Below are 22,148 nucleotides of genomic sequence, written 5' to 3'. Positions count from 1 at the left end.
GAATAACTTAAAATGTATAAATAGATAATAGAATATAAAGACAACCTTAACTACAATTTTATTCATTTAAAATTGAAAAGGAAATGGGATTATTATCTTGCTGCCAACAATAAAAAGATGATGAGATGTGTATGTCACTAGAACTGACCTGAGGGACAGTTCATGGTCTCCTAGTTGAAAATATAGTGTGCTGATTTTATAAAAAGCCTCGGTATTGTCATTCTTCAATTTTGATGCAGCTTTTAAGTCACTTATCGCTTTCCTAGGTTCCCCTTCTTTTATATAACACTCAGCTCGAAGTTCCCGTAGTTCAGCATCCCAAACACAAACCTTGAGAAACAAAAGAACTAGACTTTAAGAAAGATAAGAAATTATATTTTCATCCCACATATTTTATCTACATATTTATCAACATAAAATATCCTCAATTAATGTGATAAGTTCTATATGGTAAATAGTATCTAAAAGTCTGATACAATAGATGTGACAAAAATAATTAGATATAATAAAATTTCTCCAAGGATACTGTAAATAAATTCTAATGGGGGAAAGGAGATATATACAAATAAGGCCTTTTTCCTTCCTCCTTCAATGATATAATTGTAAAACTTTGAAAATACAAATACATGGCATTTACTATTAAAAGGTTGTTCCCAGTGAAGCTTATTTGATTTTGAAGAGAATATTCTATAATCAAATTTTTGTACTTAATCAACAATTCTAATTTCTAGTATCAAAAAATAAAATGTAGGTTCTAAATTTTCAAAATATTTTTACTCTACCAATAACTAAGTAAAATTCTCTTTTGTAAAATGTCATCTTGAAATTAAATCTTCTATCACAAAAAGAATGAAAAGAGAAAACAATGTGAGAAGGTTAAGGCTTCATCATTTCCATTTTATTCAGAAGTTTACAACATTTAGTGAATGCACTGGTATTCTTCAAAATGCAAACCCAAAAGCTCACCAATAAGGCCTGTGGAAATATCTATACTCATTTCTTAAGAGTTGTTCTAAAGTCATGACAACTTCTCACATATATTAAGATATCAAAATCAATACTGGACATATATTAAATATGAAAAATAAACTAGGTCAAAATGGATAGTTTCAATACTGGAAGATAAAAATTATAACTGTGGGGGAATTATAACTGTTATTTTTCCTTAATAAAGCATTTATAAAATCATTTACTAAACTGTGAATTCCAATAGAGCACATCAAAATTTCCTCTATCAAGTTATCAAAGTGCCCATTCCACATAAAAGTTTACTGCCAAGATTAAATGAAGTTGTATATCAAAGTGCTATGAAAATGATAAATAGATATGAATTATGATTGCTTTCATTTGAATATTTTCATAGACCCACCTGAAACCATTTGTCATTAAGTCCTTCAGAGGCAAGGAAACTGTAGACTTTGTTTTCCCAACTTAGAACCTTCTGGATCCTATCAACTCTTCATCAGTCTTCTTCCCTAGAAACTTTTCACTCTAAACACTCCTCTTTCCTCCCAAACATTATTTTTCCTTTTTCTTAGTCAACTCTTTCATCTTCTACCCTGAAATTTAACCTATAGTGTTTTCTCCCCCACCCCAAAATGCAAAGTCAAACAAAAATAGCAAAGCAAGCAATGTGTAAAAATATGTAGCTCCCATTCCACAGCAGTCATTACATTTACTGAAAAATTCAGTTCCAAATTTTGTTCTATATAAACACCATCTTTCACTTAAAAGCTAAAAACCCAAGGACCAGTCTGATTTTATCCTGCCTCAGTTTTCTGTAGTACATAATATATCAGTCTATAAACATGCCTTATCATAAAAAGCAGCGTTGGACTTGTCAACTGCAATATCTAAAAACTTACCTCCAAAATCTTATCAAGGGAGATTATAGCAGCAATATAATCCGAGTTTTTAAAAGCATCAAGGGCTTGTGAACGCAAACGCTGCATTTCATCAGATTTTATAAGTTGGGATTGGGCTTCCTTTTCTTCATTTTCACTTGGATTAGATTTGAGCTATGAGAATAATAAATTAAATTAAAATGGATTTTCAATCTCTTAAATCTAATACCTATAGTATACACAATTATCTAAGCATTCCAAATACTTAAGTTCATTGGGGGAAAAGGGTACAGACATGGGCAAAATTGGCTTGTCCATTGACTTGCTCCTGGCACTGACCACCATGGGAAGCAATAGTAAAGACTCCTTCCCCCGGTATGGTGCACAGAAGCAAGCAGTAGAGCGAGGGTCAAAAGACCTGGATCCCCAACACTTACAAGGAAGCAAATATATTTAGAATGTCAAAAGGTACAGAAAAATTAATAATGAAAGCACCATTCTCACTTTATGTATAACTCTAGAGAAAATAACTTTGAGTTTTATGTACTTTGCCTTCTAGTTATACTTCCTAAGTATTTTTAAGTATAAATTAATTTTACCAAAATAATGAAAAACACAGGAAACTGAGAGAGAGGGCTTTTTATTTTTAGAGATTATAAGACAGAAAAGGAGTTGATGCCACAGGGGCTAAGGTATAATAACAGAGGAAGAATTTACAGGGAAAAATAAGAGACTAATACCTTATTTAAAAGGCTTAGTCCTGGCCAGTTTGGCTCAGCAGTTAAGAGCGTCGGCCTGCGGTCCATAGAGACCCAGATTTGGTTCCCGCTAAGGGCATGTACATCGGTTGCAGTTTGTCCCCGGCTCTGGTTGGGTTGTGCCGGTGGCAGCCACTTGATGTATCTCTTTCACGTTGATGTTTCTCTCTCTCTCTCTTTCCCTCCCGCTCTATCTGAATAAAAAATGGAAAATTGTCCTCGGGTGAGGATAAAAAATAAAAATTTAAAAAAAGGCTTATGATATGGTTTTAAGAGGTATACACCTTGTCTCTCCTTTTCTTAAAAAATATTTGTATTGATTTTTAGAGGAAGAGGGAGAGAGAGAAACATGGATGTGAGAGCGGAACATACAAGAGCTGCCTCCTGCATGCCCCAGGCATGTGCCCCAACCAGGCATTGAACTGGTGACCTTTTGGTGCACAGGACAACGTTCAAACAATGTAGCCACACTGGCCAGGGTACAATTCTATGATTTTAAATAAATTTACCATGTATGCAACCATCACCGCAGTTTTAGACCATTTATTTCACCCCAATAAGATCATTTGTGTCTGCTTACAGTTAATCCCATTCCCAGCCTAGTCTCCTACACAGTGACTATTAACAATTTCTTCCTCCAGATGGAAAATCTTAAGCTTAATAGCTCAGAAAAATTGGGTGCTTACATTAAAAAGCTACTAACTTTTTTCTTTGAGATTATATTTTATATGTAGTAATTCCTGAAATCTAATATTCTTATTAAGATGGAAACTGTAGTTGCTGGGTTCCAAATTTGGGCATGGTGCAGACAACAGATTATTTCTAGAAATGTCTCTCCTTCAATTGACCAATCATACTGCTTCCCCTTTTGGTGAATTTTAAAAAACAAAATACCTCCACTGGCACCTAGTAGGAGACAACACTCCAAATGAGAAACCTTAAGATTATCAGTTGGTAGAGGCTCCATATTTCTCCTTTTTTTTTTTTTTTTTTTTAGGATACTTTCGGTATTCTGTTTTGTCTGTATGATCCCTGGCTTTTAAAGGAACAGACAGGATTCCAAGTAGTCATTAGTAACTACAAAAAAACTGGTCACCTCAGTTTGCTCTGGAGGTGGACTGTCACCGCATGACTGAATTATCCAGCTGAAGGAGCTATATTTGAGTCATGGAATGCTTGTCTAGGACTTTTATCATCCTTGGGGTGATCTTGAATACTTCTGATAGATCACATTGGAAAGAGTATAAATATGTGTGCTGTCTCTTTGCTTTCGGTAAAAGTAGTAGTTTACTGATAACTTGTTTTCTATTATGTACACTACTGCTCCCTTTTGGATAGAATATACTGGGATGTATGAGACTGCCTCTTCTGGATGGAATATGCATCTTTTCTCTCCTAAACTTCACAGTAGTCTCTTCAACACAGATTCCTTGTTAGAAGGTGAGGGAGGGGAAAGCCCCACATTTCAGGGTTGAGGATACAGGGCTCAGCCTCACTCCGTGCTCAGACCATGGGGATAAGAAAGAATGAGTGAGCTCAGATAATCTGGGCCTCTGGGACTGGGAAGGAGCTGGAACAGGGGTGGGGGATTATTCTAAGGAGGTAAGAAAGGAATTTGAGAAGCAAACTACGGGCTTGCTTACAACCCTGGAGAGTTTCAAAGAGGGTTGGGTGAGAGGAAGATTTTCACTCTTACTACAAAGTTGTTGACTCCTTCCAGTTGTCCTTTTATGCCAGGGCATGTATGTATGCATGTATGCATGTATTTATTTATTATTATCCTCACCTGAGGACATTTTTACATTTTTGTTCAGATAGAGTGGGAGGGAGAGAAAGGAAGAGCGCGAGAGAGAAACATTGACGTGAAAGGGACACATCGAGTGGTTGGCTGCATTCCACACGACCCCAACCAGGACTGGGGATGAATCACAACCAAGGTATGTGCCCTTGACTGGAATCAAACCCACGACTCATTGGTCCATGGGCCAATCCTCCAACTGCTAAGCCTAACTGGCCAGGGCTATGCCAGGATATTTATATGTAGAGCTTGGACCCTACTGGTATTTCCCTCAGTCTTTTTTTCATGTTCCCTGATATCCCTTCTCTTTACTGTTTTCCATTTCTGACCCTTTCAGCCAAGCCTCTGCCAAGCCTCTAACTATGGTAATATTTTATTTCTTATTTCTTACCATTTGCTGTGGTCACTGAGCTTTCAGACCATAGCTATGGCATGGGGGCTGATTAAAAGATGTAAGTTGTTCTCGCTAATCTAAATAAATCCCCATTTTTTTTATTTATTTATTTTGCTGCAAGCCTCTGTGTTTTTGTTTGTTTTTTTACTTTTTGTTACAGATGTTTCTCCTTTTTTACCCCATTGGCACCCCCTTCTCCATCCCCCCCCCGCCCCGTCCCTGGCTTTGTTGTCCATGTCCATTGGTCATGCATACATGCATGTAAGTTCTGTGGTTTATCTCTTCCCACCCCGCCCCCCTCTTCTGAGGAATGTCAGTCTGTGCCCTACTTCCATGTTTCTGGGTCTACCATATTCCTCAGACTTTTATGTTCATTATATTCCGTATATAAGTGAGATCATGTGATATTTGTCTTTTTCTGCTTGGCTTATTTCACTTAAGATAATACTTTCCAGGTCCCTCCATGTCATTTCAAAGGATAAGAGATGTTTCTTTCTTACAGCTGCGTAGTATTCCATTGTGTATATGTACCACTGCTTTTTTATCCATTCGTCTACTGATGGACACTTGGGCTGTTTCCAGATCTTAGCTATTGTAAATAGTGCTGCTATGAAAATGGGGGTACATATATTCTTCCTGATTGGTGTTTCAGGCAGATTCTTAGGGTATATTCCTAGAAGCGGGATCACTGGGTCAAATGGAAGTTCAATTTTTCATTTTTTGAGGTAACACCATATTGTTTTCCATAGTGGCTGCACCAGTCTGCATTCCCACCAGCAGTTTATTAAAGTCCCCTTTTCTCCACACCCTCACCAACACTTGTTGCTTAATGATTTGTTGATGGCGGCCATTCTGACAGGTGTGAGGTGATACCTTGTTTTAATTTGCATCTCTCTGATAATTAGTGATGTTGAGCATTTCTTCATATGTCTCTTGGCCATTTGTATGTCCTGTTTGGAGAGGTGTCTATTCAGCTCCTCTGCCCATTTTTTAATTGGGTTATTTGTCTTCCTTTTGTTGAGTTGTATGAGCACTCTATATATATTGGAAATTAACCCCTTATCTGATATATCATTGGCAATGATGTTCTCCCATACAGTGGGTTGCCTTTCCATTTTGATGGTGTGGCTCATTTGGCTGGGCATCTTCTTGTGCAATAATCCCCATTTCTGAGACCTCAAATGAAAACAGTGGATTGGTAGTTGTGGTGGGAAGACTTCCAAGTGACCCCACCTCCTGGAATTAATGCCTTTATTGTGATCCCCTCCCCTAGATTATGGGATGAAGCTGTAACTTGTTTTAACAAACAGAATATAACAAAGGTGATGGGATGTCATTTCCTTAATTAGGTACAAAGCACTGTGACTTCACCTTGCTAGAACTCTCTCTCTCCCTCTCTCTCACTCTCTTACCTCTTGCCTTCTCATTTGTTCACTCAAATGAATCAATCTGCCATGCTGTGAGATGCTTTATGGAGAGGCCCACATAGGAAAGAACCAAGGGAAGCCTCTGGCCAACAACTCAAGAGGAACTCAATCCTACCAAAAACTAAGTGAGTTTGGAAGCAGTTCCTTCACCAACCAAGCAGCCCTATCTCACACCTTTACTATAGCCTGTGAGAGACCCTGCCTGGAGCAGAGAATCTAGTGAAGCCTGCCGAGATTCCTGACTCCATGAGCTGTAAGATCATAAATGCATGTTGCTTTAAGCTACTAACTGGGCAATTTGGTACACAGCAATAGGTAACTAATACAACAGTTTTACCATTTCTCAATGGCCAAGTTGTAAATATTTTCAAACAGATTTTGTATTATTAATGTTTTAAAATAAAGTCTAAATGGAAAAAAACAAAAAACAACTAAGTCCAAATCCTGACTTTAACACTTATTGTCTCTATGTTATCTGCATTTTCTTCACCGATAAAAGGGGGGATAATAATACCTATACCCTGCAGAGTAATCATTGAGAAAGTAACAAGATACTTTATGTAAGACACAGCAAATACTGCAAAAAAAATAATAAAAATCCAAACTCCTTTTGGGAACTTTCTATAATATATAAATTCATATATAACCTGTAGCAGTGATTCTCAAGAGTGTGATTAAGGGACCTCTGGGAGTCCTTAATAATTTTTCAGGGGTCTGTAGGGACAAAAGCAAATATGGATAAAAGATAAAGAATCCATTCAAAGTGGAAGATAAACCAATGATTTCATTATAACAAAGTACTAAAAGTTCACTGATAAGATTTCAGAGTACATATTGCAACCAACTTATAACCACTAGTGGAGGTTTGGTGTAACAAAGAATATTCATAATTACCTAAAAAGACAATTAAAGTATTCTTCCTTTTCCAACTACTTATATGTGTGAGGCCACATTTTCTTTTTTTTTTATCCTCACCTGAGGACAGTTTTTGCATTTATCTTCAGATAGAGCAGGAGGAAGAGAGGGAGGGAGAGAGAGAGAGAGAGAGAGAGAGAGAGAGAGAGAGAGAGAAACATTGATGTGAGAGAGATGCATCAACTGGTTTCCACACACATGACCCCAACCGGGGCGAAGACAAACTGCAATCCAGGTACGTGCCCTTAGCGGGAACCAAACCCAGAACTCTCTGGTCCGCAGGCCGACACTCTAACCGCTGAGCCAAACAGGCTTGGGCTACCTTTCAATAATACTTCAATCAAAATATAAATCAGATCTGGGAATCCGATTGCCTTCAAGTAAGCCAGATATTAAAGAGACATGTAAAAATGTAAAAGAATACCACTCATTACTAAATTTTTTATTTTTGAAAGTTATTTTTCATGTAAAAAGTTATATTAACAGTTTATTATTGTTACTTTTCAATTAATATTTTAATTTCTAAAATTAATTTCTATTACTATAAATAGTAAATAAACAAAAGCTCTCTGGAGTCTTCAATATTTAACAGTATAATGGGATTCTGAGATAATTCTGAGTACTGCTACCCTAGAGAGATTCAGCATGTGCAAGGAAAATGGACAAGAATGTTCACTAGTCTAGCAGAATATTAAGTCTAATGTTTGTGAAATTCATAAGTAAAGCATACAGAAATGAAACAGGGAAATGTGAGGACACAGCTCATTTCTCCTAATTATAACACACAAAATAGAGTTCTTCAAGATTCCAAAAGACTCTCTTGTTCTCTCATGCAATTTTAATCAAACCAACACCTTTCTAAAGTCTAACACCTCCAAGCTTCCCTAACTACTCTACATTATGGTAGTAATCATTTTTCTCCAAATGTTTAAAACACTCAAGAAACTCTTAATAATGAAAGTAACCTAAGAAATCATCTTGCCCAATTAACTCTCACTTTATAATATGGAGCCTCCCAAATGGGTAACTAACCCAGCATCACACAGCTAGTCATGTGTCATTCTCAATCTCTTCTTGTTATCTAGATACCCTTATTACAAATCTCTCTGTACTGTTATTTTTCACATATTTAGAGCTTATTTCCTCCAACTAATACAGTGTACACTGCTGAAGAGCAGGATGAATATCTCACTGCCTATTTTTCTTTTTCATTTAATACTAAGAATATTACCCATAAGCTAGGTTTTATTGTTTCCAGTTACAGATAAAGAAATTGAATGATTATGTAACTTGCCAGAAGTCTTGCTAACATTCAAACTAAGGTCCTATCTCCAAAGCCCATGCTTTGGATGACAGTGATGATGAAGGTCAATTATGAGAACAGAAAACATTAACGAGAGCTTTCTATGCTCCAGGCACTATTCTAAGCTAAACCTAAAACCCTAAAGGACATTTCCGATTATCTTCATTTTACACAGAAGGAAACTGGCTCAAACTCATTACCAGAACCTACATTCTTAACTATTCTCTTCGTATACACTGATATTAGACTTGCACCTGCCTATCTGACATCTCCAATACTACTACATCCTAATGGCATATCAATAACAGGTCAACACAGAATTCCCATTTTCTACCAATGCCACCACTTCATCCTCTTCAATAAATGGCTCCTCTTTTATTATTTAGACCAAATCCTAGAAGTCATGCTACTTCATGATAGAGTTTCTTCTTTCCCCGATGTAATTTATGAGTCTGAATCCATTTTACTGCTGACACCTTTTAAACTTCATCCCCATTCTTCCTCTTCTGCTTCACATCTGAGCAAGTTGATAAGAAAGCACATGTAGTCTCTCTCAATGTGGGACGAGTCTTAAAACTGATGGAGTTTTACCATTTGCTTGTAGACATGACTGCACATGCACAAAAATGGTCGAATGCATTTGTCAAGTTATGAGCACTGGGTATACTATACATACTGAGTTTAACTACCACGTAAAATCTTCAAGAAGTTAATATATGCAGAAGGGCAATGAACAGAGCAATGTGATATAATAAAAATATAATGCTAAGACTCATAGCTCTTTCTACAAGCACAGAGTAAAAATATTGAGTTATAAGAAGGCACTGACATCATTTATTTTTTTAATAATATATATTAATGTTTCTTGCAGTTGAGGGCTCCTTATATTTGGTGAATTATGGTATATAATCCAGTATTGTATCTGATTCAAAGAAAACCAGAACTGTCTGAGTCACAGCACAGCATGTTATCTTTATTTTACATTATAACCAAATTTATTGCATGCTTTTAAAAAGTACTATTCCCTTCTCTTCCTAGTTCATAATACACTTTTTTTTTTATAACTTTGGATGTTTGGGATTTAATGATCTTGACACAATATAATCATCCTTTTTGCACTAAAGTTTAAGATGAAAAAACAATGCCTAAATTCATGTTGATATATAGTTTTATGTTAGTTTGATTTGTTTTCAGTTAACAGTCCACAAACTACCAATGAGGAGTTTATTAAATATCCTTCCAAAGATCTATACTTGATTTAAATATTAAACTGCAGTTGACACTGACATTTACCTAATATATGGTTGCTCATCTCAATCAAAATACAAGTTTCTAGCTTTGTCAAAATAAAAAATATAGAAATATGAAATAAACATTTAAATTGACCATTACCTTCATTGTATTTGGATGTCATGGAATACTGCCAAGCCTCAATCTAAATATTTTCCACTTACTAGTGACAAGAAAAGATAAATTAAGAGTATATTACTTTAAAATGGAATGATGAATATATGAGAAAGTATGTGAAACTTTGAAAACATTTCTTGGAGTTTTTTTCCCTAAAGATATCTCTATATTTTTTGCTGGTGTTCTTGGAGGTCTGCTGTTTAAGAATTCATGACTTATCACAGAGGGGCAAAAGTATATATTAAGAAAGTGAGAAAGCCCTGTGAGAAATTCCACAGACATTTGTGTTCATTATCAGACATTTTATTTTACTTTAGTTATTTATTTATTTATTTATTTATTTTTCCTTTCTAGATTTTAGAGAGAGGAAGGGAGAGGGAGAGACAGATAGAAACATCAACAAGAGAGAACATCGATTGACCATCTCCTGCATGCCCCTCATTGGGGATTGGGCCCACAACCTGGGCATGTGCCCTGACCAGGAATCGAACCAGCAACCTCTTGGTGCATGGGGTCAACTCTCAACAACTGAGCCACACCAGCCAGGCCATTTTATTTTAACACAGAAGCACTCACAACTCTGTGTTTCCCCATATTCTAAGAGGAATAAAAATGAAGTAAAAGCCCTGGCTGGTTTTGCTCAGCAGTAGAGAGCCAGACTGTGGACCAAGGAGTAGCAGGTTCAATTCCGGCCAAGAGCACGTACCTCAGTTGCAGTTAGTCCTCAGCCCTGGTTGGGGTCATGTGGGAGGCAACCAGTCGATGTGTCCCTCTAATGTTGATGTTTCCCTCTCTCTCTCTCCACTATATCTGCAGATAAATAGGAAAAAATATACTCAATGTGAAGATTTAAGAAATAATAATTTTAAAATGAAGTAAAAAAAAAAAAGAATTATCATGGCTCCTTTCTAAATTATTCTAAAATAAAATAAATACTCAATTTTGCAATTCAAAACAAAAATAATAAATATTTTCCACTTAAACCCAAAGCATGGTTAGCAAAGGTAAATAAAACACTGAACACAAAGAACAGATGAGCTTAAATTGCATTTACTGTATGTTGGATTTGGGAAAAAGAAAGAATTCATAGATTATAAATTATTAAATAAAACGAGTTGCTAAGAATCAGAAAGGTTTTCTAAGAATGAGAAAGTCAAATTTTCTCACCCATCCTATTCTCCTAAATAATTGCTCTCTGGGCTCCTGTCTCAGGGAATAGTATAGACATGTATGACCAATGCAGAAACCTGGACATCATATTTAATTCTTCCTTCTCCCTTACCCCAATCACTGCACCTCTCTTGAACCAAATTCCTAAATGTCTACCTGTCTCTCTCAATCCCCACCTACTCTAGCCTAACATGTCTACCTGTCTCTCTCAATCCCCACCTACTCTAGCCTAACATCTGACCTAAACGAGGTCACACTTGGATTACTTACTGCGACAGTTTCATCATCAAACTGTCTACTTCCACCCTTACCTTCTTCTAACTCATTCTTCGGAGTAGCCTGGATTTTACTGAAGCAAAAACCTGATCATGACACTCCCAACATAAACCTTCCATGGCCAAAAAGATGCAGCTCCTGGAACTACATAAGCCCTCTTTGCAATCAAACATCTGCTTCCCTGTCCAGCATTCTCATACCCCTGGCTCTGGTCTTACTGAGGGCATCATTCTTCTAAATGACAAGCTTTGTCTTGCCTCTGGCTTTTGCACATTCTGCGGTGTTCACTCTCTGCGGTGATGGTCCTCCTATCCACCGTGCTAACAGATTCATCCTTTTAACATCCATATTTGTAACACACTTCCTCCTTTAGGAAAGCCCCTCTTGACCCTCAAAACTCATCTAAATTAGATGACCCCTCTGTGTGTTCCCACAGGGCTCAATCACAGTACTTACCATATAGTATCATATTTGCCTGATTAGTTTTTACCCTAGTATAATCTTTCCAAAGGCAGAGACTAGTTTTCTTTGTCGGCAACCCTTTAACACCTACCACTCTGAGTTTAAATAATATGCATGCAAATGCTCGCTGAACTAACAAATGATTTTACACACTGGTTACAAAGGAATCATTGACAGCTAGAAGACAAACTAAACTGCCTAAGATTCTGTTTAGGACTAGGACAGCTGGTATGGACCCATGGTGTAGCTTGTTTACAGGAGACCCTCTGGCAGCAGAGTAACCTGTATACATAAAGTATGAGAAACTCACTAGAACCCAGAAAGAGATTAAGAATATTAAAACTTCTGTTCCATTATATAAAATGTAGCTGAATATTTCTACCTGGTTATATATAGTTCTTTATTAGTAAGATTATATCTTTAATATATTTAATAGGATGGTACCTGATCTTAAACACCATTATAAGCTCATTTAACCAAGAATTTATTGGGAAAACAAATTATATATAACCTGTGTTCACAAATCTTTGAAAAGTAAACTGTAAGAATTCTATATTGATAAAGATAAAATATAGTCATAACATAGAAATTTTTAAACCAGATCCATAAATGATCCATTTTATGATACCAAACAACAGATAGAATCATGTCACCTATTCAATCTCTATGATTCACAATGATAAAAATGAGGTCCCCAGAAGGTAAGAACTTCTCAAGGCCACTTTATACTTTTCTGCCAAGAGGTAACCAATATTACAAGTTTCTTGCATATCTTCCCAGGGGCCTTTATCCATATACAAGCAAATACCTGTTTTCTCATTTTACACAAAGAGCAGAAATGTTCTGCACTACATAAAACACACACACATTTGAGTCCTGTGCCCATATTCCATAGGAATAGCCATCAAAGGATGCAAACAGTTACTAATTACAGTAGAGGCAAACAATATAGTGCTTAATTAAGAGTGCAGGTTCTGGAATCTGAAAACCTACTTGTTTACACATAGTGTAACCTTGGGCAAGTTACTAAATCTCTTTAAACCTCAATTTCCTCTGCTGTAAATGAGACTACATTAGTCTCTCCCTTATCTTAGGGGGATACATTCCAAGACCCCCAGTGGATATCTGAAATCACAGAAGTACAAAAACCACACACACACACACACACACACACACACAATGTTTTTTCCTATACATACATATCTATGATAAAGTTTGCTAGTTCTCTTTGGAATATCCGAATTGCCAGTATCACTACTCTTGCGCTCCAAGCACAATTAAGTAAAAATAAGGGTTACTTGAACACAGTGAGATACCACAACAATTGATCTGATAACCAATATGGCTACTAAGTGACTAACGTGCAGGGATCATATACAGTGTGGATACTGGACAGAGGGATGATACACACTCTGGGAAGGAAGGCTCAAGAAGGCTCAAGATTTCATTATACTACTGAGAAAGTCGCACAATTTAAAACCTATGAATTGCTTATTTCTGAATTTTCCATTTAATATTTTTGTACCACAGTTGATCGCAGGTAAAAACCATGGAAAGCAAAACTGCAGATAAGTGGGGACTACTATACCAATACACCATACCCCAGAGGTGGAACATTAAGTAAAATAATCCATGCAAATCACTTAGATCCTGAATGTTGTAAACAATGGCTGAATTAACAAAGATCTAAAACCCGCCCAGCCGGTGTGCCTCAGTGGTTGAGCACTGATCCATGCACCAAGAGGTCACCAGTTCGATTCCTGGTCAGAACATATGCCCAGGTTGTGAGCCAAATCCCCAGTGACGGGCATGCAGGAGGCGGCCAATCGATGTTTCTGTCTCTCTCTCCCTCTCCCTTCTTCTCTCTCTAAAATCAATAAAGGGGGAAAAAATACCTTCTTAAAAATATATATATATATATATATTCACTCAAAATAACATGTTCATAGAGTCAAATACAAATTCAACTTAACTTACCACTTTTTTAAAATCATCTTCTGCTTCATCAAGTTTTCCTTGTTTGAGTAATAAGTGACCTCTCTGTAATCTTGCCTAGAAAAAAAAGAAGGGGGTGGGGGGTGTTCTGAGTACAATGCATTTCTAAATTTTCTTTAAACACAAAGAATAAAACTAAGTTAATGAAGTATTAATGAAATATTTATTTTCCAGTGCCCATTTGACTTAGCACTCTAAGAGTATTTCCTGGGACCAACAAATATGTATAATTTTTGATCAAGTATCCTTCCTTAAAGATACTTTCAGCTATACATAAAATGCTGAAAACATGTCCACAGACACTCTTGTTCAAGAATGTTCACAGCAATAGTCAAAAAGTAGAAATAACCCAAATTCCCATCAACTAATAAATCAATAAGCAAATGTGATATAGCCATACAATGGAATTACTATTCAGCCATTAAAAAAAATCAAATACGGGAACATGCTACAACATGAACCTTGAAAACATTATGCTACGTGAAAGAAGTCAGATACAAAAGGCTACATTACTGTATGATTTCATTTATGTGAAATATCCAAATTCCATAGAAACAGAAAAATAAGGGGTTGCCAGGGGCAAGGGAAGATATGAGAATGACTGTTAATGAGTACAGGGTTGCTTTTTGAGGTGATAAAAAGGTTCTGGAACTAGATAGTAGTGATGCTTGCATAACCTTGTGAAAATATGGATAGTGCCCAACTTATGACTGCTTGACTTACAATTTTTCAACTTTACAAGGATGCAAAAGTAATACGCATTAGTAGAAACCACACTGTGAATTTTTAATTTAGATCTTTTCCCAGACTAGCAATATGTGGTGTAATACTCCCTTGTGGCGCTGAGGAGCACCAGTGAGCCATATAGCTCCCCATCAGCCAATAATCAAGAGGGTAAACCACCAATACCCTACAGTCTACAGTGTACTGTCTTGTACTTTTTGGATATCGGGTTTTGCACCCCATCATGTCCACAAAACATCCATCTGTGTGCCAGTGTGCTTTCAGCTGGGTACGTTAATAGTGAGTACCTATACACCCATTCTGTTTTTCACTTTCATTATTCAACAAAAAATATGAGATGTACAACACTTTATTATACAATAGGCTTTGTGGTAGGTGATTTTGCAAAAACTGTAAGGCTAATGTAAGTTTTCTGAGCATGTTTAAGGTAGACGAGACTAAACTATGATGTTCAGTAGGTTAGGTGTGTTAACTGCATTCTCAACGCAGGATATTTTCAAAGTCTGATGGGCTTATCGAGATATAATCCTATCATAAATCGAGGAAAATCTGTATTAAAAATCCATAATATAAAGATGAATTTTTAAAAAATAAACAAAATAAAAACCACTGAGTTATACACTTTTAAAAGGGGTGAATTTGCCCTGGCCGACTCAGCAGTTACAGCGTCGGCTCGCAGACCAGAGTCAGGGGTTCAATTCCGGTCAAGGGCATGTACCTCAGTTGCAGTTCAGTCCCTAGTCCTGGTGGGGCAATGCGGGAGGCAACCAGTCAGTGTGACTCTTTCACATTGATGTTTCTTTCTCTTTCTCTCTTTCTTTCGCCCTCTCTTTCTCTTTCTCTCTCTCTCTCTCCCCCCTCCAACCCTCCCCCCACTCCCTCCCTCCCTCCTTCCCTCCCTTTGCCTCTTTCTCTCCCTCTCTCCCTCCCACTCTGTCTGAAATTAAATGGAAAAATATCCTTGGGTACTATGCAGCGGTAAGAAAGAAAGATCTTGTATCCTCTGAGATGACATGGAGGGACCTGGAAAGTATTATCCTAAGTGAAAGAAGCCAAGCAGAAAAAGACAAATACCACATGATCTCACTTATACACGGAATATAATGAACATAACAGTCTGAGGAATACAGTAGACCCAGACACATGGAAGTAGGGCACAGACTGACATCCCTCAGAAGAGGGGATGGGGGGGTGGGAAGAGATAAACCACAGAACTTATATGCATGTATGCATGACCAATGGACATGGACAACTAAGCCGGGGACGGGGCGGAGGTGGGGAGGGGTGGGGGGTGCCAATGGGGTAAAAAGTTAAAATGTCTGTAACAAAAAAATAAATAAAAATTCATAAAAAAAAAAAGAAAGAAAAATATCCTTGGGTGAGGATTTGAAAAAAAGGGGCGGGGAGTGAATTTGATGGTATGTAAATTATCTCAGATTTTAAAAATACTTTTTGCCACTATAATAAATAGTGGCAAAACTATTTCCAGAGCTTTGATTAATAATTTAGGAACTTATTTATTTTTTTAATCCTCACCCGAGGACATTTTTCCATTTTTTGTTCAGATAGAGCGGGAGGGAGAGAGAGGAAGAGAGAAACATCGACATGAAAGGCACACATCGAGTGGCTGCCACCCGCACAACCAACCAGGGCCGGGGACAAACTACAACCGAGGTACGTGCCCTTAGCAGGAACCGAACCCGGATCTCTCTGTACCGCAGGCCGACGCTCCAACCGCTGAGCCAAACCGGCCAGGGCAATTTAGGACTTTATTAATCAAAGCTCTGGAAATAGTTTTGTTTGTTTTTATTAACTTTCAATGTAATGGTTACTCCAGTATAACCATTTTCTTCCCCTCTATCTCTGATATTCCTCTTCTTCTAATATGCATAATCCCATCTCTTCCAAGAATTACCATCTTTCTGATGACCGAAGTCTACCTTAAGAGAGAAATCATGTAACTTCCACTCAAGATGATAGAGTAGATAAACTGAAATCACCTCCTCCCATGATCATATCAAAGTGCAATTATAGACCAACCATCAGCAAGAACCACCTGATGACGAGCTGAACAGAAGTCCTATAACTAAGGATATAAAGAAGAAGCTATGTCAAGAGTGGTAGAAGGAGTGGAAATGTGGGGCAGGCAGGTTCCACACCCACCCACAGTATGATGATTAAGAAACAGGAATATCTCAGGCTGCAGGGGTCCCCGCTGAGGAGCAGCAGGTCATAGCCCAATACCCAGCTCTCCAGACCTGGGCACCAGTACCAGGAAGAGGAGTCCCCATAACATCAGGTTATAAAAACCAGCCTGGATTGCATCCACAAAAGACAAAGGGCTACAGGAAACCAAGACACACTGGTCTTAAAGGGCCAGCACACAAACTCACTCAGTCTTAAACTCACTCACTCTAAGCTGCTGCACAGGGGCAGCAGTTCAAAAAGCACCAGGGACATACAGGAAGAGAACTAAACTGACTAACTTCAGGGCAAGGGCTGGAGGGACAGAGGTTGGGGTAATTCTCTCTAGAAACAGAACACTGTCAGGCACCATTATTCCTTTGTGGAGAATTCCTCCCACCCAGCTAGCCTGGTACAGACACCCAATCTGTGCTTTCCATTAACTGGGCTAACACTGGTGATTTCCTAACACTCTATTCAACTCAGTTGCCCAACCCAGCCCCTTCCAGTGCCTCATCCACAATGGCCTGCCTCAACTCATTCTGCAAACTTCCTGCAATCTCTCAAAAGTCCACAATACCCTAACAAGCAGCAGCCAACCTCAGCATGACTTGTAGCTCTTGCTATGTGGCCCCAAGTCCAGCACAAGCAGAAACCAGTCTCAATTTGCATTTTCACTCCCATCAGGTGGCCCCAAGTCTAGCATAAGAAGTCGCTAGTCTTGACCAAGAATGTAACTCCAACTAAAAGGCCACAAGCTGGCCACAAGCTGGTCACAAGTGGCAGCTGGCCTCAGCTCACATCGTAGTGCCCACCAAAGAGTCCCAAGCCTAAGACAAGTGGCAGCAGACCTCGCTTTTCAGCATAGCCTCTTCCAAGGACCTCCAAGCCCAGCAAAACCGCAGCTGACCTTGCCTTCTACCAGAGTCCCTCCCAAAAGGACACCAACACATCGGTGGCCAGCTTTAGGTCACACCACAGCTCCACCCAATCAATTCCACAAATGACACATGCAAAAGGGTGGCCTTGGCCAGCACCAGAGCCCCACTAAAGTGACTCCCCTGCAGAACAGCTTGACTGCTATAATCATGGCCAGCCCTCATAACCAATCAGCCTGAGGGTCAACCCCACCCACTGATGTGCCAGCAGCAATCAAGGCCCAAATACAACAGGAAGGAACATATAACCCATACAGGGGACACCCCTGGAGAATCTGGCTCAGGTGACCTGGGAAACTGTGCCACTGGGACTCACAGGACACCTTGTACATAAAGCCACTCTGTCAAGACCGGGAGACATGGCAGATTTACCTAACACATAGAAACAAACACAGGGAGTCAGCCAAAGTGAAGAAACAAAGAAACATGTACCAAATGAAAGAAGACAAAATTCCAGAAAAAGAACAAAATAAAAAAAAAAGACAAGCAATCTACCATTTATAAAACCAAAATCAAAATGGTTTTAAAGCCTTCCACAGCCACAGCCATTGAGGAACAGCAGCCATGGCTCTGCGCTATCCGATGGCCGTGGGCCTCAACAAGGGCCACAAGGTGACGAAGAACGTGAGCGAGCCAAGGCACAGCCCCCGCCGCGGGCGCCTTACCGAGCACATCAAGTTCGTGCGGGACATGATCCGAGAGGTGTGTGGCTTTGCCCCCTATGAGTGGCGTGTCATGGAGCTGCTCAAGGTCTCTAAGGACAAGAGGGCCCTGAAATTCATCAAGAAAAGGGTGGGGACACACATCCGTGCCAAGAGGAAGAGAGAGGAGCTGAGCAATGTCCTTGCAGCCATGAGGAAGGCAGCAGCCAAGAAGGACTGAGCTCCATCATGTGTAATAAAATCTGTTAAGAAAAAAAAATGGTTTTAAGGACGCTCAATGAACTTGGGAGAAAAACAGATGAACTCAGTGAGAAGTTCAACAAAGAGAAAACATGTTTAAAAAGGATATAAAAATAGGAACATATCAGAACTGAATACAATAACTAAAATGAAGAATATACTAGAGGGAATCAACTGCAGATTAGATGAAGCAGAGAATCAAACCAACAATCTGAAAGACAAGGTAGTGGAAAACCCCAATTGGACCAGCAAAATTAAAAAAGTTTTAAAAAATAAGGATAGTTTAAGGAACCTCTAGGACAACATCAAGCATACCAACATTCATATATCATAGAGGTCCCAGAAGAAGAGAGAGAGAAAGGAGTTAAAAATATATTTGAAGAAATAATGACTGAAACTTCAATAACCTGTCAAAGGAAATCGACATACAAGTCCAGGAAGCAGAGTCCAAAACAAAATGAACTCAAAGAGGCCACAAAAAGACACATCATAATTAAAATGCCAAAGGTTAAAAACAAAGAGAGAATCTTAAAAGTATCAAGAAAAAAGGAGACAGTTAGGTACAAGGGAACTGCCATAAGACTATCAGCAAATTTGTGCAAAGGTTTGCAGGCTAGAAGGGATTGACGTGAAATATTCAAAGTGATGAAAAGCAAGGTCCTACAACCAAATTACTCTACTCAACAAGATTTATCATTTAAAATCGGAGAGATAAAGAGTTTCCAAGACACAAAAAAGCTAAAGGAGTTCACCACCACCAAACCAGTATACAAAATACGTAAAAGGAACTTCTTTAAGTAGAAAGGATCAAAACTGTAAATATTGGAAAGAAAAAAATCTCCTCAACAAAGGCAAATACTTAGTAAAAGCAGTGGATCAACTAATTATAAAGCTAGTATAAAGGTTAAAAGAATATCATGTGTAATTACAACAATAAATTTAGTACTACATACAAATACACACAAAATAAGTAAAAAAACAATGACGAAAACATGATTGTGGAGGGAGTAAAAACTACTATTTTTAGAATGTGTTCAAACTTAAGTGACCATGAACTTCAAATAGACTGCTTTAAACATAACTTGGTACATATAAAGCACATGACAATCATAAACCAAATATCAGTAAGAGAGATACAAGAGCTCTGGCCGGTGTGCTCAGTGGTTAGAGCATCAGCCCATGCACCAAAGGGTCACGGGTTTGATTCCCGGTCAAGGGTGCGTACTTGAGTTGTAGGTTTGATCCCCAGCCTCAGCCAGGGCATGTGTGGTAGGCAACCAATCAGTATGTCTCTATCACATCAATATTTCTCTCTCACTCTCCCTTGCATTCTCTACAAATCAATGAAAGGGATATCCTCAATTGACAATTAACAAATAAGCAGAAAAAAAGAAATAAGAAGAAACCCAGAAATAACACTATAGAAAGTCATCAACATATAAGGGTAGAGTCAAGAGAATAGGAACAGAGAACTACAAAAACAACCAGAAAACAATTAATAAAATGGCAATTACTACAAACGTGTCAATAATTGCTTTAAGTGTAAATGGACTACATGCTCCAATCAAAACACAAAGGGTGGCTGAATGGATAAAAAAAAACAAACAAAGTCATACATATATTTCCTATAAAAGACCCACTTCAGATCAAAAGACACACACAGACTGAAAGTAAAGGGTTAGAGGAAAGATATTTCATGCAAGTAAAAATGAAAAAAGGCTGAGGTAGCAATATTTATATCAGACTTAAACTAGACTTTAAGACAAAGGCTGGGCCCTAGCTGGTATGGCTCAGTTGGCTGGGCATCGTCTTGTGCACCAAAAAGTTGCTGGTTCGATTCCTGGTCAGGGCACATATCCGGATTGTGGGCTCAATCCCCAGTAGGGGTCATGCAGAAGGCAGCAGATCAATGTTTCCCTCTCCCTCCCTCTCTCTAAAAGTCAATAAAAATAACTTTAAAAAAAGAAAGACAAAGGCTGTAACAAAAGACAAAGAAGGGCATTTCGTGATGCTAAAGAGATCAATCCAATAAGAATATGTAATTCTCACAAATATCTACACACCAACGTTGAAGAACCAAATATATAAAGCAAATATTGACAGACACAAAAAGAGAGATCAGTAGTAATACAACAGGGAGCTTTAACACTCCACTGAAATCAATGGATAGATTGCCGAGACAGATAATCAACAAGGAAACAGTGGCCTTAAATGACACACCAGATTGGAGGGATTTAGTTGATTTTTTTCAGAACATTTCACCCAAATGCAGCAGAATATACATTCTTCTCAAATGCACATGGAACATCTGCCAGGATACAAAACATGTTAGGAAACAAAACAAGTCTCAATATATTTAATAAGATTGACATCATATCAACCATCTTCTCCAATCAAAATGGTATGAAACTAGAAATCCATAACAAGAAAAAAAACTGAAAAACAAAAACATGTGGATGCTAAATAACGTGTTACTAAACAATGAATGGGTTAACAATAAGATCATAGTGATAAATGAAAATGAAAATAAACCAACTAAAAAAAAAAAAAAAAAAAAAAAAAAGGTCAATGAGACACAGCCAAAGCAATTCTAAGAGGGAAATTCATAGCAATGTAGGATTACATCAAGAGACAAGAAAAATCTCAAATAAAGAATCTTCTAGCCCTGGCCGGTTTGGCTCAGCAGTTAGAGCATCGGACTGTGGTCCGGAGAGACCCGGGTTCGGTTCCCGCTAAGGGCATGTACCTCGGTTGCAGTTTGTCCCCGGCCCTGGTTGGTCGTGCGGGTGGCAGCCACTCGATGTGTCCCTTTCACGTCGATGTTTCTCTCTCTCTCTCTTCCTCTCCCTCCCACTCTATCTGTACAGAAAATGGAAAAGTGTCCTCGGGTGAGGATTAAAAAAAAAAAAGAATCTTCTATACCTAGAGAAATTAGAAAAAGAAAAACAAACTAACAGACAAAAAATTCAAGTGAGCCTGGCCGGTGTGGCTCAGTGGATTGAGCATTGTCCCATAGACTGAGAGGTCCCAGTTCAATTCCTGGTCAGGGCATATGCCAAGGTTGCAGGATCAATCTCCAGTAGGGGGCATGCAGGAGGCAGCTGATTGATGTTTCTCTTTCACATCGATGTTTCTATCTCTCTCAATTCCTCTCTCTCTAAAAAAAAAAGTCAATAAAACACATTTTTTTAAAAAATCTAAGTGAATAGAAGGAAGGAAATAATGAAAATCAGAGTGGAAACAAATGAAAGAGACTTAAAAAAAAAAAAAAAGCAATAGAAAAGATCAATGAAACTTATGAACCATTTGCCTAACTCATCAAGAAAAAGAGAAGGGCCCTGGTTTGTCTGACTGGTTTGTCTCAGTGGTTAGATTGTCGGCCTGCGGACCAGAAAGTTCCGAGTTCGATTCCCGCTAAGGGCACATACCTCAGTTGCAGTTTGTCCCCAGCCCCAGCTGGGGTCATGTGGGTGGCAACCACTCAATGTGTCTCTCTCAGATCAATGTTTCTCTCTCTCTCTTCCTCCTTCTCTCCCTCCCACTCTATCTGAAGATAAATGCAAAAATGTCCTCAAGTGAGGATAAAAAACAGAGAGAGAGAAGGGCCCAAATGAATAAAATCAGAAATGAA

At 38.3% G+C, this 22,148-nt stretch overlaps 1 protein-coding gene across 6 annotated transcripts in view; it reads right to left on the bottom strand.

Annotated features, from left to right (window-relative positions):
- Window positions 1-22,148, bottom strand: part of DNAJC3 (DnaJ heat shock protein family (Hsp40) member C3) — a 77,982-nt gene that overhangs the window by 24,590 nt on the left and 31,244 nt on the right. For 4 of the 6 annotated variants that reach the window (XM_036249915.1, XM_036249919.1, XM_036249917.1 and 1 more), the window contains 3 exons: window positions 13,732-13,806; window positions 1,866-2,018; window positions 149-330 (listed from right to left, as the gene is read on the bottom strand). In XM_036249915.1, the coding sequence (XP_036105808.1) occupies window positions 149-330; window positions 1,866-2,018; window positions 13,732-13,806 (410 nt within the window). Of the gene's footprint in view, window positions 1-148; window positions 331-1,865; window positions 2,019-13,731; window positions 13,807-18,280; window positions 18,520-20,737; window positions 20,757-22,148 lie in introns of those variants that run through there. The other 2 variants (XM_036249921.1, XM_036249920.1) reach the window with 2 other exon arrangements.

The sequence above is a fragment of the Molossus molossus genome, unplaced genomic scaffold, assembly GCF_014108415.1.
Source record: "Molossus molossus isolate mMolMol1 unplaced genomic scaffold, mMolMol1.p scaffold_m16_p_9, whole genome shotgun sequence".
Lineage (NCBI taxonomy): Eukaryota > Metazoa > Chordata > Mammalia > Chiroptera > Molossidae > Molossus > Molossus molossus.
The sequence above is the reverse complement of the archived record's forward strand: the minus strand, read 5'-3'. Positions and strand labels throughout refer to the sequence as shown.